The following is a 13940-nucleotide window of genomic DNA, read 5'->3' as shown; positions in this document are numbered from 1 at the left end:
CTGGGGCTCTGCACCCAGTCCAAAGGAAAGCAGCCTTTGGATGTTTTCCCCCTCAGGTCTCCTCCACCCATTCACTATCTCCTGGCTCATTTCTCAGCACACGTCAAATGAGCTCCCGCATCTCCTGTCTTAACAAAAACGAACCAAACCAACCAGCCCCCCTTGGAACCGTATCTCTCCACAGGGGCCACACCGTCTTAAAATTTCTCCCCTTCACAACTAAACTTTATAAAGGAGTTGGATGCCTCTCGGTCTTGTACCTTCTAACCTCGTACATCTTCAAACTGCTCTCCGGCCTCCTCCCTTCACCGAGACAGCTGTGGCCTTCGTCATTCAGTGCCCCCAGGGCTGAGCTGAACCCAAAGGGCGTTTTCATCCTGCCTGTTACTTGGCCTCTCAACAGACTTGGGTCCCCTGGTTTCTGAGAGGCGGTGGGAGGGGGGGAAGGGTCGGGGGAGGAGGGGTGTTGGCGTGCAGCTCCCTCCCATACTGTGGCTGAGCCTTCAGACTCTCCTGGAGGGTTTCCAGCAAATGCTACAAAATGTAGTTTCGCCCGTCCTGCCCCTACCCCTTTCTCAAAGGTCAACACCCCCAGAACCTGCCAACTGAAGTCATGACTGTCTGGACCAGGCGGCCCTCCTGAACAAGGTCTCATTCATCACGTGTGCCCTCCTGGGCTGGGAGTCTGAGCCACAGAGGTTCTAGTCCATGCCGTGGTCCTTGTCCTGGGAAGGCAGGTTAGCAGGAGGGCGGGCTGGCCCAGAAGCTGGTGGGTCAGAGAAAGCCGGCTGCTGAGAAAGAACAAAGCGAAGGGCACCGAGAAAAGGAGAACCACAGATACGAGGGCCCAGATAAAAAGACTCGGTGAGACTATTCGCATTGATTTTTTTTTAAGATTTTATTTATTTATTCATATGAGAGAGAGAAAGGCAGAGAGAGCACAGGAAGGGGGAGTGGGAGAGAGAGAAACAGGCTCCCCACTGAGCTGGGAGCCGGACGTGGGGCTCAATCCCAGGACCTGGAGATCATGACCTGAGCCTAAGGCAGACGCTTAACCATCTGAGCCACCCAGGCGCCCCTCACAGTGATTCTTAACGGAGTCCAGGCCCCAGGTCCTCCTCAGTCCTGGATATACTGAGCTCGAGAAAATATCCTGAATTCTCTGAATAGCTTTTGTTTTGTTTAAGCTAAACTCAAATGTTTCCAAACCAAACAATTCCAAAAGCAGCTCCTCTCCTTCTATCATCTCCTAAACACTGACGTTCCCCAGAATTCTTTCCTAAGACCCCTTCCTCAGCCATCCCTTGCCAGGGATGTCCGGTGGAAATGGAATGCAAGCCACTTATGTGATTTGAAGTTCCTAGTAGCTCGTTCTTAAAAAGAGGTAAAATTAATTTTAAGTGTGTGTATATATGATAATAATAATATATTTTATTTAGCCCCAGATATCCACATATTACCATTTCAACATGTAATCAATATAAAAGTTATCAATAAAAGTATTTTACAGCTTTCAGTCCATAGTAAGTCTTCAGAGTCTGGGGTGCATTTTACCCTATTAGCACATCTCCGTTGGGACTGGCTGAGCTCAAGCCCTCAGCAGCAGGTCACGGCCACCAATCAGACAATTCAGAAACACTCCAGGGCTGCAACCGCCAGCCGCAGAATCCACTATTCTCAAATCTGTATTTAGATGTTTGGAAGAGAGCTTACTAAACAGGAGAGAGAGCGTGTTACACCCCCCTGCTTCAACATTTCAGTGACTTCCCAGTGGGATGAAGTCTACACTCTTGTTACAAGGCAGGTCCCACTCAGACCCCAACCCGCTCAGGCCCCAACCTGCCTCGACTGACTTCAGTTTCAATACCTCCACCTCCCACCTGCAATGTAGCCTCATTCCACTCCTGTCAGTTCCCAGACTGCACCAGCCTCCCCTTACCCCCTGCCTTTAGTACACGCCCAGCCCTAGATGGTTCCCACCCATCCCCCAATGGCTGGGGCTCAGTGGGCCACGGGGTGGCTTGGCTGGGGCTCAGCCTGAAGGGAGGAAAACTGGGCTCAGGTAGGAACACTAGCCCCGCCACCCCACTCCCCCAACTTCCAACTGTCCAGAATTCAGGGTGGCTCCCAGGATGTCCTGGCCATAACCATTCCTGAGCTGTTTCAGGGTGTTTATTGTGAAGACATGCAGGAAGGTGAAAGGAAGATGCCCGGGAAAGCGCTTCCCAGTCACGTGGTCAGGACACCTGGTGAATCAGGATGCCGGTCAGGATGCACACGGCCCATTCTTCTTGCAAGAGCATTTCCTCTGACCTGTAAATCATTTATCTGAAAAACCTCACAAAACAACCAAAATCAAAATCGCATGTAGTGACACAGTTTAAATCCCATTTAACAGAATAAAATTATAAAAAAAAAAAACCTGGATGTCTCAGAAAATCTGAGATATGTGATGGCTGTTAACATGATAGAAAGAGCAATGGAATCGAGAGGGCTGAGATCTAGATGGGTCTGCTGTGTGATCAAGGACAAATCCCTTGCCTACTCTGAGCCCTGGTCTCCTTATCTGTACAATGAGAAGTTTTCATGTGAGCGACAGCATTTGTCTGATGGTATGTGGTTCTGTGGCACTTGGCCAATCAGAAGTCCCAGATTTGACCCCTTCTGGGTGAGCATGGCCAGAACTGAAGTCCACATTCCAGTCAGTCCAGGGAGTCCAACTCTGAGTGTTTAATGACTCAGAATGTCCCTAAAGGATATTTCTCATTCTGCCAATCATTCGCCACGGGAGCACTTCCATCCAGAAACCCTCCAGGAGCTGAGGGGTTGGTGGGAAGTCTCCTTGCTAGACAGATGATCCCAGAAGCCAACCACAATGGAGTCCCTGGAGTCTCCAGAGCCTTTTCCAGTCTCAGCTTGGCTTGGAGCTAGTCAGGCCCTAGGGAGGGGGCTCTTCTCAAAAGCAGGGTTGGGCGCATGCTCAAAAAGGGAAGGTGCTTGTAGGACCTCCATCTCCCCCACTGCCCTCAACACTCCTCCCACGCCCCCACGAGGGCACCAAGTCCTGGCAGGAGATTGGCCCCAGAGCCCCCAAGCTGTTTGTCCAGCTGTCTTCACATCCCCAGGCCACAAGGTTCTTATATACCTTGGCCTGGAGAACGTTGTCAGGCATCTGGACACCCACTGGGTCCCAGCCCAGAACCAACATTGGGTGGGGGGAAGGGGGCTGGGCTGAGTTACATCCCTCTCTGGGCCTCCCTATTCTTTTCTGTACATGAGACTGGATGAGCCCTAAGATGTCTTTAGTCTTTTGCTCACCTCTAAACCTGCAGGAAACCACCTGGCTTTGAAGTTAGACAAAATAGGTCTGAAGCAGTCTAAGACTTCACGTATCCCAGCGCCTCAAAAGATAGTAAACACCCTCCCAATTTCATACACGAGATTGTAGCTTGCGTAAACTGTACAACGATGGCAGGGCATCCTGAGTCCTTACAGGAGAAGTCAGAAATAAAACTGCTTCCCCTCAACAATAAGACTTAGAGATTTATGCCTGGGAGAACTGAGAAATACTCCCTCTCTTCACGGCCCTTTGCATCAGCTAATTCTTATGGGGCTTGGATATGTCCCACAAAACTCCAGAACCCTAACCATCTATGCCGTTCAGACATATGCCAAAGAACCTGGTGAAATGGGGTGGACAGACAGCCCACAGAAGGCAGGAAAGAGGGAGGGACAGCCAGAGACCCCAAATGGAAATACCCCACAAAGAAGAGTCTGGCAGCAAACCTCAAATCAACAATTGAGTTAGAACATGGTAGAGAAGAGTGTTGGCCTGGACCCAGGAAGGTCAGGGTCCTGATATGGCTCCTCCAATGGCAAAACTGGCTAGGTATGCCTGGGAAGTGCAAGGGTTGCCATGCTTCAGGGTCCAAACTACTCTGCTGTAGTCCAGCAGAATGTGGAGGAAGAGGAGTTCTCCTCCTCACCTTGCAAACATTTCCCCTACTTCAATAAGAGCATGTGCATTCTTGGAAGTATTTTGGTAGAAGTCATCTGTATGCCTGGAATATCCCTGGCCAAGCAGGTATGGGATTGATCATTATTCAAAATAAGTCTGAGACGTCTCTTAAGGCAATGTCTAGAGACATTTTTTGGTTGGATTTAGACCCAAGTAAACTGACTCAGAGTCCACGTTTCCTATACCATGCACTATGCAAATTAAAAGCAAGACGTTGTTGAGGTGTCTGGGTGGCTCAGTCAATTAAGCATCTTGATTTCAGCTCAGGTCTTGATCTCAGGGTCGTGAATTCAAGACCCTCACCGGGCTCTGCACTGGGTATGGGGCCTACTTTAGAAAAAAAAAAATTTCAATTCAGTAAAAGCAAGAAGTTGCCACTGGCTCTATTGGCATTCCCAACCCATGATCCAGCCAGTCAGAACTCACAGAAGCCCACCCAGCCAGAACTCGGCACTGCCCTGATCTTGGATGATTGGGGCTCAGCAGCCAAACCATTGGAGGAAAACAAGTGATTGTCTTTGAGTTGTGGCTGCAAATAAAATAAGTACATGCTCAACTGAAAAAATTAAAACAAAAACAAATTATGGACAGAGATAAGACAAAAGGAAAATTTTGGAAACAGAAAACGCCAGAAGGTAAAAGCTGAGACCCTGAAAGACTCGATCTAGATCATGTACGAATGTTGGTCTTAGGTCCCACTCCTTCAAAAGTAGCCTCCGACCTCTTTAGTTACTTCCATCTGAACAAAGCTGTGGTCCCATGAGATCTGAGCTGTCCCCAGGAGACCAGAGACTGGGGTTGCCAATTTTAGCACATAAGAATACAGGATGCCCAGTTAAATCTGAATTTCAGACCAGTGAATGATTTTTTTTTTAGTATAAGTGTGTCCAACATAATATTAGGGATATACTTACACTACAATAAAATGTATTTGTTGATCTGACACTGAGAGTTCTGTATTTTCTCTGGCAACCCTTCTCAAAGACAGACTGCTTGGATCCTGTCCACTAAAAAGGACAGACTCCCTTCAAAAGGCTACCACACTTCCCAGAGCCCAGTCTTCTCACTAAAAGGAAGACAGTAAGGTCCCACCTGGCCCCCTCTGGCCCCCGGATGTCCAGACACGCCCTCCCAGTACCTCCCCTCTCACCACCCCCATTCCAGTCCACTCTCCTGCCCTTTATACCCACTTGGAGAATTTCCACTGACACAAGGACACTCAGAGGGTTAATCCTTCTGATACCAAGTCACACTTTAACTCATTCCCTCCAGGCCAAGGATTAAATCCTGCCCATGCAGGGGTCAGGGCTACGGCAGACCCTGAAAGCTGAGCACCCCACCCCCAAGTGAGGGGAGGCTCAAGGGAAAGGGAGGGACAGAAGACGGAGAGAGCGAAGGAAGGAGGGGCAGCCAGCCAGGCTCCTGTCCCCCCACAGAGCCAGCTCCGATTCGGCTCTAGGAACAACTCAGCTGCGGAGGCAACAGCTGCTTCTGTGCTCCAGCTAAGGACTGCAGGCTCAGGGACACCCAGACAGAAGTCCTCAGCTCCCAGCCGCTTGGCCGGCCCGGCCCCATGGCCTTCAACGACCTCCTGCAGCAGGTGGGGGGTGTCGGCCGCTTCCAGCAGATCCAGGTCACGCTGGTGGTCCTCCCGCTGCTCCTGATGGCCTCCCACAACACCCTGCAGAACTTCACTGCGGCCATCCCTCCCCACCACTGCCGCCCGCCTGCCAACGCCAACCTCAGCCAGGACGGGGAGTTGGAGGCCTGGCTGCCCCGGGACGGGCAGGGGCAGCTCGAGTCCTGCCTCCTCCTCACTGTCCCCCGACAGGGACCGCCTTTTCCCAACGGCACAGAGACCAACGGCACGGGGGCCACAGAGCCGTGCACCAATGGCTGGATCTATGACAACAGCACCTTCCCGTCCACCATCGTGACTGAGGTGAGGACACCTGGGCCCCCAGCTCCAGAGGCCAGCCAGACTTGCCTTCCCCTCTGAGACAGGCAGACAGATGCACACATACACACACACAGATTGTCCCAGATTCTCCAAAGGCCAAGATAGGAAGATGAAGAAAGGGACTCAAGATGGGGGCCTTTACAGAAAAGGGGGATGTCAGAGTCAAGAAAAGTCTCTTGGCTACCGGGACCGGGGAAGCAAACAGCAAAGGGAAATGTCAGGGGAAGAGGGTGGCATAGGCCTCAGAGGGCTAGCCCAAGGGAGGGTAAGGGGAGCCCCGCAGCCCAGGCTCATCTCTGCCTGACCCTTGCCCCCTCTCCCCACAGTGGGACCTCGTGTGCTCTAACAGGACCTTACGCCAGCTGGCCCAGTCCTTGTACATGGTAGGGGTGCTTCTTGGAGCCATGGTGTTCGGCTACCTGGCAGACAGGTCAGTCCTGGGCAGAGCCACAGGGCCGGGCTGGGCCTGGGCCTCAGCTGGGTTCATGGGAACCAGGTGGGAAGTTGGCCTTGAACCTTGGGGCTGGTCTGAGGACCTAAAGGGCCAGCCTCAGGATACAGCACAGGTCCTCAAAAGACCCCCCCAGCCCAGAGCCTCCTCCAGGGCAGGCACCCCTCTCCCTACCCGTCCTGGCACGGTCAGCCCTCAGGATCCCTGCTGCTGTTCTCCCCTCCCCCACCCCAGGCTGGGCCGCCGGAAGTTGCTGATCTTGAACTATCTGCAGACGGCCGTGTCAGGAACCTGCGCAGCCTTCGCTCCCAACTTCCCTGTCTACTGTGCCTTCCGGCTCCTTTCCGGCATGTCGCTGGCTGGCATCGCTCTCAACTGCGTGACACTGAGTGAGGGAGGCTGGGAGGGCAGGGCGGGCCTCTACCCACTCCTCTCTGACCCCCAACCCAGCAGCCCCTTTCCGGCTCCCTCTCCCAGCCAACCCCTCCTAAGTCCCACCTGCCCTCGTCTGGGCAGCCAACCTAACAGCCTTCTTCCCTGGACTCATACCATCCTGACCTCTCATTTAGGCATGATTGCAAACTCCATTTTTAGGGCCAGGCTGTTCCCATAAATGACTGAAGCTGACTGGGTACAAAAGGCATTAGGGAACACTGAGGACTTTAGACAAAGGAGGGTCATAGCCCCATCCAGAGGGGCACAACCACTCAGCTACTCAAGCCAGAAGGGTCAGGGCTGTCAGATCTTACCCTCTTCTCTTTATTAACGTAAAATATCCGAATTTTGTAATGTTGGAAATTAATTCCATGTTTTTAACATGGGGCAAGCCAGCATCATGTAGACCAAAGACATTTATGGCCTGAGCATGGTCTGTCCATGAGCCATCAATGTGCATTCTTCAAGGAGGAACCTGAGACTGGGGAGAAGGGCAAGGATTTACCCAAGGTCATCCCTCAAGCCCAGAAGGGAATTTATGGATTGGGGGTCAGGGATGAACCAGGATGGTTCATGAGCTGCTCTGGCCACCGAATCGGCCCATGCTGAGGAAAGCCAGCACTGAGTGGTCAGAGAGGCTCTGAAGGGAAAAGGGATGCTCGCCAGGACAGTAGGTTGGGGAGCAGCAAGACAGAGTGGGGGAGTGACGGGGACAATTCTTAGGGATTCCAAACCCATCTCCCCCTTCCTTCCTCCACCGAAAGTCCCCCACTTCCCCCATCATGGCACGCATCCTCATTCGACGTGTCTTCCACTGAGCCCTGGGACAGATCAAAGTTTGGGTGGAGAGAGGGCAATAAGATGCCCAGCCCAGGGGTGTCAACCTGCTGGGCAACCCGGTCAACAGCACCACTCTGTTCTCACCTTCTTTCTAGATATGGAGTGGATGCCCATCCACACGCGGGCTTGTGTGGGCACCCTGACTGGCTATGTCTACAGCCTGGGCCAGTTTCTCCTGGTCGGTGTGGCCTTGGCCGTGCCCCACTGGCGCCACCTGCAGCTCCTGGTCTCCGTGCCTTTTTTCGCCTTCTTCATCTACTCCTGGTGTGTGGGGCCCAGGGTGGGCAGGGGTACCCAAGGGCTGCCCAGAGGGCTGCAAGGGACAAGATATCCCCCAGATCCCACAGCACACTCCAACACACAGAATCAGAGAAGGTCAAGGCCAGAAGGTCAAACCCAGCCCAGTGCCTCCGTGTGACAGATGGGAGAACTGAGGCTGTGGGAGGAAGGATTTACCCCCTCCCCCCCACCCCGGGGATATAGTTCTTCAGCTCCCCCCTGGCTCTCCAACCTGCCTGTGTTGCTGCCTTTACCTAAGACCCCAAAGCTGAGCTTCTGGGTTTGGGAATAGGTCATCACGAAGCTGGTCGCTGTCTTATGGTCCTAGAGAGAGGGATTTGGCAAAACCCCTGGGTTCCCAGCCTGAAATGAAATCCCACTGCAGGCCCCTGGGAAGCCCACCCTTTGCCCCCAGCCCAGCCAAAGGGAATGGAAGCCATGTTGACACCTACCCCCACCCTCCTGCTCCCAGGTTCTTCATCGAGTCAGCCCGCTGGTACTCCTCCTCCGGGAGGCTAGACCTCACCCTCAGGGCCCTGCAGAGAGTGGCCTGGATCAATGGGAAGCGAGAAGAGGGGACCAAGCTAAGTATGGAGGTGAGACCCCCCCAAGGCCTCCCATGACACCCCATGAGGATTCTACCCTCAAACCCCGAACCCAGGTCTCAGAGGGCTTCCCTGAGTAAGGGGTTAGGCTGGGAGGAGTTTCTGGAGGAGTCCAGGCCCTGAGCCCTGCCCATCCTGGCAGGTGCTCCGGGCCAGTCTGCAAAAGGAGCTGACCATGGGCAAAGGCCAAGCTTCCGCCTTGGAGTTGCTGCGCTGCCCCGCCCTTCGCCACCTCTTCCTCTGCCTCTCCATGCTGTGGTAGGCCCAGACAGACCGAGCCATAGAGAGATAGACAGAGACAGACCAAGAGACAGGAGGCTGGTTGGGGAGAGAGTGGACGCAGTGGGTGGAAGAGGCCAGACAGAAGGGAGGAAAAGTCAGCGGACCTGCCATGAGGGGCCGTAATCCTCCACCAGGGACGATCGTGAAGAACCAGACGACCTCCCCTCAGTTCACTTCCGGTCGCCACACTGGGCTTCCGTCTCTCCATCTTCTCTTTTTATCCACTCCGTGGCAATATGGAAATACCTCCTCAGGATTGGGATCAGCCCCAAAGTCAATAGAATTACATCTTGAAGGCAGAGACTAGTCTGGCTTGCAAAACATTTGGAGACTTTCCTGATCTTGCCTGATCAGGGCCTGCCAGAAACACAAGCACGGGCAATAAGATGCCTAGAACTCACCTCCAAAAGGACACGTTGACCAAGGCTGGTATCAGCCAAAAATGTTCCTTTCTGGTTGCAACATTCCCCATAATCCTTCTGATGTGCTCCCCTCCTGAGCCCATCACCAGAATAATGCCATGACAGTTAGGAAAAGCGCAGTCAACAATTCTACCAGTGAGTGTTTTGGTTCCGATTTGGGATTTACTCCAGGTTCTGGGTCCTATCCAATAACCTGAGCTTCATTCTGTGGGCTCCAGACAACGTAAGAAGCACAGCCATCCCAGAACCAGGCCTAGGTCTGCAAAGCTTTGGCATTTCCTAACACCTTGACTCTAAAGATGTGCCTTGAAAATCCACCTGCCCTCAGCCTGGCATCAATAGATAAGATAAAGACTAAGACTATATGAATTTTACATTCAACTAAGTGAAAAATCCCCTAATATATTGGGGGATACTAGTTATCAGAAGGTTGAGAAATTTGGGGTCTTGGAGGACTACCCTGCACTTAGACTAAATGCTTGAAGACAGATTAGCCAAGGCAAATTCTAGCTTCTGAAGCAGGGTCACAGTGTAGCTCACCCCTATGTTGAAGAGCAATCCCCCCCTTTAACCCTTCCTAACCAACTCCATACCCCTCGTCCCTCCCCCACTAGGTTTGCCACTAGTTTTGCCTACTACGGGCTGGTCATGGACCTGCAGGGCTTTGGCGTGAACATCTACCTAATCCAGGTGATTTTTGGTGCTGTGGACCTGCCTGCCAAGCTGGTGGGCTTCCTTGTCATCAACTCTCTGGGCCGCCGGCCTGCCCAGATGGCCTCACTGCTGCTGGCAGGCATCTGCATCCTGGTCAATGGGGTGGTACCCCAGGGTGAGCACCCACAAGTACCTTGGTCCTTCATCCTTACCCCTATCCCCAGATTCTCATGCCCCACCCCCAAACTCCCACTGACTCCTTCCTTTCTCTCTAGATCAGTCCATTGTCCGAACCTCCCTTGCTGTGCTGGGAAAAGGCTGTCTGGCTGCCTCCTTCAACTGCGTCTTCCTCTATACTGGGGAGCTCTACCCCACAGTGATTCGGTGAGTAGGAGCCTAGTGGGAGGGGCCTTGAGACAAGACATCCCCACACACATAGGTCAGACCCCAGAGCACACCGCCCAGCATGCATAGCCAAGGCCCCCTCTCAGCCCCCATCTGTGCAAGCTCAGTACACACTTCGTGGCTAACACAGATACACCTGCCCACTAAGCCCTTACCTGATCCAAGGAAAAGATCTCAAAAGGAGTCACCAGCTGGGGCAGGGTAGAGAGCCAAGAAGACACATCTCAGAGGCAATTCATTGAGGTCCCCCCACCCCACACCCACCTTGATCTAAATCACAAGTTAGAAGCAGCCACCAAACCTAAATTTCATCTATAAGCTAAGTGTGTCTGTAACCAAAGTATGTCTGAAACCAAAGACCAAACGGGAAAGTAATTTCTTATCACAAAAGCCACATTTAATACTGCTTATGCTTGGTGGCTATACAGATAAACCCAGCATTGCTTTTCAAGTGCCAAAAGGGGGGGGGGTGCATTTTTGCATTGAGAAACAAGAAACACGTGTCTATGTTAAAAATGGGTCTCAAAATTCCCATGAGATGTCAAAGAATGGCCCGGCTTCCCTAGGCTGCTGGGACTGAGCAGGGTCATGGCTGCTGTCCTGTGCCCTTAGGGGATTTCAGGGGAAAGAACAACAGTATAAAACACTTACTACGCACCAGGCATCGTCTTAAACTTTTTATAAGTATCAACTCATTGAATCCTCATGATATGCCTATAAGGTAGGTACTGTGACCATTCCCATTTTACCAATGAGAAAACTGAGCCACAGAAAGATCAAGTGACTTGCCCCATGTCACACAGCTTGTAAGTGAGGAAGCTTGGATTTGAACCCAAGCAATCTGTCTCCTGAGTCAAGGTTTTTAACCACGGTTCCCTCAGAGAATGTTCTTAACATACTCTTAATATGCAGCTTCCGGGTCCTGTCCCCTGGGGATTCTAATCCAATAGGACTGTGTGGGCTGGGACAATTCTAACTCAAAATCCCCTAGGAGATCTGAGAACCACTGGCCTAACTTAACTGTCTCATTTGACAGCTCAGGAAACTGAGGGCCGGAGAGGAAAAGGGACTCTTCCTCTGGTTGTATGGCCAGTTAAGGCCAGAGGCAAAATTCAGTCTCCTGATTCTCTGGCCAGAGCCCTTCCCAGCCTGTTTTTGTTGTTTGTCTGTTTTTAATCTCCGAAACAAATGCCAAATTCACTTGGGGCGGGGGGAGGGGAGGCTTCAGCCTGAGCTGCCCTGACCCTGAATTCAGCTGGGACCTCAGCATTCATGCTAGGGCAGTGACTGACACCACCGCACCTTGGGCCCCACAGGCAGACAGGCATGGGAATGGGCAGCACCATGGCCCGTGTGGGCAGCATCGTGAGCCCACTGGTGAGCATGACTGCTGAGCTCTACCCCTCCGTGCCTCTCTTCATCTACGGCGCGGTCCCCGTGGCCGCCAGCGCTATCACTGCCCTCCTGCCAGAGACCCTGGGCCAGCCACTGCCAGACACGGTGCAGGACATGGAGAGCAGGTGGGAGCAGGGACTTACCCCGGTTCACACGCCCAGGCAGGGGTGGCACCGAGACTCAAACCCATTCAGGCCAGAGCTCTTTGTCCACTTCCCCAGTTGGCTGGGGTCTCCTTGAGTCCTTCCTGGGGGTCCTGGCCCCAGGGAGCAATAGATGGGGCAGAGAGAATGGTAGTTGGGCGCGGCTGAGTAGAGAGCCCCCTTGTAGCCCCCAGCTCCTAGCCCTGGCCTGGACACTGCATACCCAGGACGCTGCTCTCCTGCCCCCCAGGAGGAGAGGAAAGCCAAGGCGGCAGGAGCAAGAGCAGCAGAAGCAGATGGTCCCGCTCCAGGCCTCAGCACAAGAGAATGTACTCTGAGCACTGAGACGGGGCCTCACAGAGCCCGAAAGGGAGTGAGGGTCCTGCAGGTCCTGAGCCACCCACTCCGGGAAGGGAAAGGGGAAATGGCGGCCCAGGGCGGGTCAAGGCTGTGGTTCAAGAAAGCACCTCCCAGGGATCTCCCGCCCTGAACAGACTCCACCAAGACCGCGTCATTAAAAGGTTTGTGTGCAACATCTCTTTTTATCTCTCTCGTCTCAAATGTAATAGCCACTCCACATCAGCCAGCGGCCCCAAATTCATACAGTCCAGTCCCCTGCCCTCAACCCCCAGGACTTTATAAACCATCACAGAAAACTGGAGAAGAATCTTTTACCTGGACCCGCTCCCCCACCCCTACTTCCCACCCTCTTCCCTCCTTTCTTCTCTACCCTATTCAAATATTTCTGTGAGTTTTAAATATCTTACGCTCCACCCCTCCCTATCAGGCTGGAAACTGAGAAGAGTCTGAATGAAAGCAGCCAATCAGAGGCTTTGTTTCAGGCTCCTCCCCCCCTCGCAAGGGCCAATGAGAAACTCCAGCAGCAAAGCGGGAGAACAAGCACCACAGAGGATGTGACGTCAGGAGGCTGGCCCCAGCTCCCCTAGACTCCAGCAGAGTCCAAACTCAAAACCAGTTTGCTACTCCTCTGCTGGATGTTCCGCCCACTCGTTCCCCGAATCCTTCCCACCACCATCCTCCGTGGATATTCTTTGCTCTTCTGCCTCCTCCAGGGCCCCGGGCTAGTGGAGACAAGGGAGGAGGGAAAGGGGAGGGTAGAACCCAACCAGAGAGCGCCAGCACTGAGGGCTACTTTGGTGCCAGGCACTGTCCTAAGCACTTTGCATACACTGATTCGTTTAATCTTCCCAGTAACCTTCTAGAGATAAGTCCTATTGTCACCCCCATCTTGCAGCCCAGAAAATCAAGGCACAGAGTGGTTAAGTCACTTGCCCAGATTCACCAAGTTCAGTAAATTGTAGAGTCAGGGTTTCAATGCAGACAATCTGGCTCCGGAATGCACGGACCTGACCCCTCTGCCCGGACCTGAACTCTCTGCCCCGAGTTGTAAGGCTCTGAGACTTCAGCCTCTGGCACCCCCAAGGCCTGACTTCTTCTCCTCCCTCCTGACCTGAAAAGAGAGAGAGAAGGTGAAGGGGGAGGAGAAAAAGAATCCTGGTAGGAACGATGGGAGATGAGGAATGGAAGGCAGTTTAGGGGTCACAGTCTGGAAGAGACAAGGATATCCTTCCGATCACTGGATCAGCAAGGGAGATTATTGCAAGGAAGCCAGTGGGGATGGAAAAGACAGCCCTATTAGCATCCACAGGTGGCAGGAGTCAGGGCACCAGCCATTCCCTGCTGTAGCTGTGCTTGCTTGGTCACACTTGTCTCCTGGTACACTGCCCATTACTCTTTCCCCTGCAGCTGACTCAGCCCCCCAGCCCCTCATCCTTCATGGAAAGTCCACACCTCTGAGGCATACACATTGTCTTCCAGGTGAGACCCTAGGGCTCTAGCTGAATCAGGGCAACCTGGAGAGGATCGGGAGACCAGGGCTCCCCTGAAAAAGCCACAAAGCCCTGGGACAGCTCACAGCAGCTCAGACAGCAGGATTTCCAGGGCAAAGTGGACAGAGCTGAAATTATGATGACTCACCCCACCTCCTAGAACATCTGGGGACTCAGTGTTTCCCTTGTGCATATACTCCC

The 13940-nt window shown here is 53.0% G+C and overlaps 1 protein-coding gene across 2 annotated transcripts; it reads left to right on the top strand.

The window, feature by feature from the left end:
• Window positions 1–5320: 5320 nt before the first annotated feature.
• Window positions 5321–12424, top strand: SLC22A6 (solute carrier family 22 member 6). Of its 2 annotated transcripts, none has more exons than XM_047693874.1 (10): window positions 5321–5960; window positions 6305–6408; window positions 6664–6818; window positions 7800–7968; window positions 8456–8579; window positions 8731–8846; window positions 9907–10121; window positions 10222–10330; window positions 11668–11871; window positions 12077–12424. In XM_047693874.1, the coding sequence occupies exons 1-10, from the start codon at window positions 5592–5594 to the stop codon at window positions 12225–12227; spliced, it is 1716 nt and encodes a 571-aa protein (XP_047549830.1). In that variant the 5' UTR covers window positions 5321–5591; the 3' UTR covers window positions 12228–12424. The 2 variants fall into 2 exon arrangements, with proteins under 2 accessions (XP_047549830.1, XP_047549832.1); XM_047693876.1 differs by having other exon boundaries at window positions 5323–5960; window positions 12140–12424.
• The last annotated feature ends 1516 nt before the right edge of the window (window positions 12425–13940 follow it).

The sequence above is a fragment of the Lutra lutra genome, chromosome 10 (assembly GCF_902655055.1).
Source record: "Lutra lutra chromosome 10, mLutLut1.2, whole genome shotgun sequence".
Taxonomy (NCBI): domain Eukaryota; kingdom Metazoa; phylum Chordata; class Mammalia; order Carnivora; family Mustelidae; genus Lutra; species Lutra lutra.
This window is presented reverse-complemented; position numbering and strand designations above follow the sequence as displayed.

Excerpts from the sequence above, each read along its gene's own strand:
- SLC22A6 (XM_047693874.1), top strand. The coding sequence starts at position 5,592 with ATGGCCTTCAACGACCTCCTGCAGCAGGTGGGGGGTGTCGGCCGCTTC. Across the intron at positions 6,409-6,663 it reads TTCGGCTACCTGGCAGACAG|GCTGGGCCGCCGGAAGTTGC; the intron begins GTCAGTCCTGGG and ends CCCCCACCCCAG. Across the intron at positions 10,122-10,221 it reads CAATGGGGTGGTACCCCAGG|ATCAGTCCATTGTCCGAACC; the intron begins GTGAGCACCCAC and ends CTTTCTCTCTAG.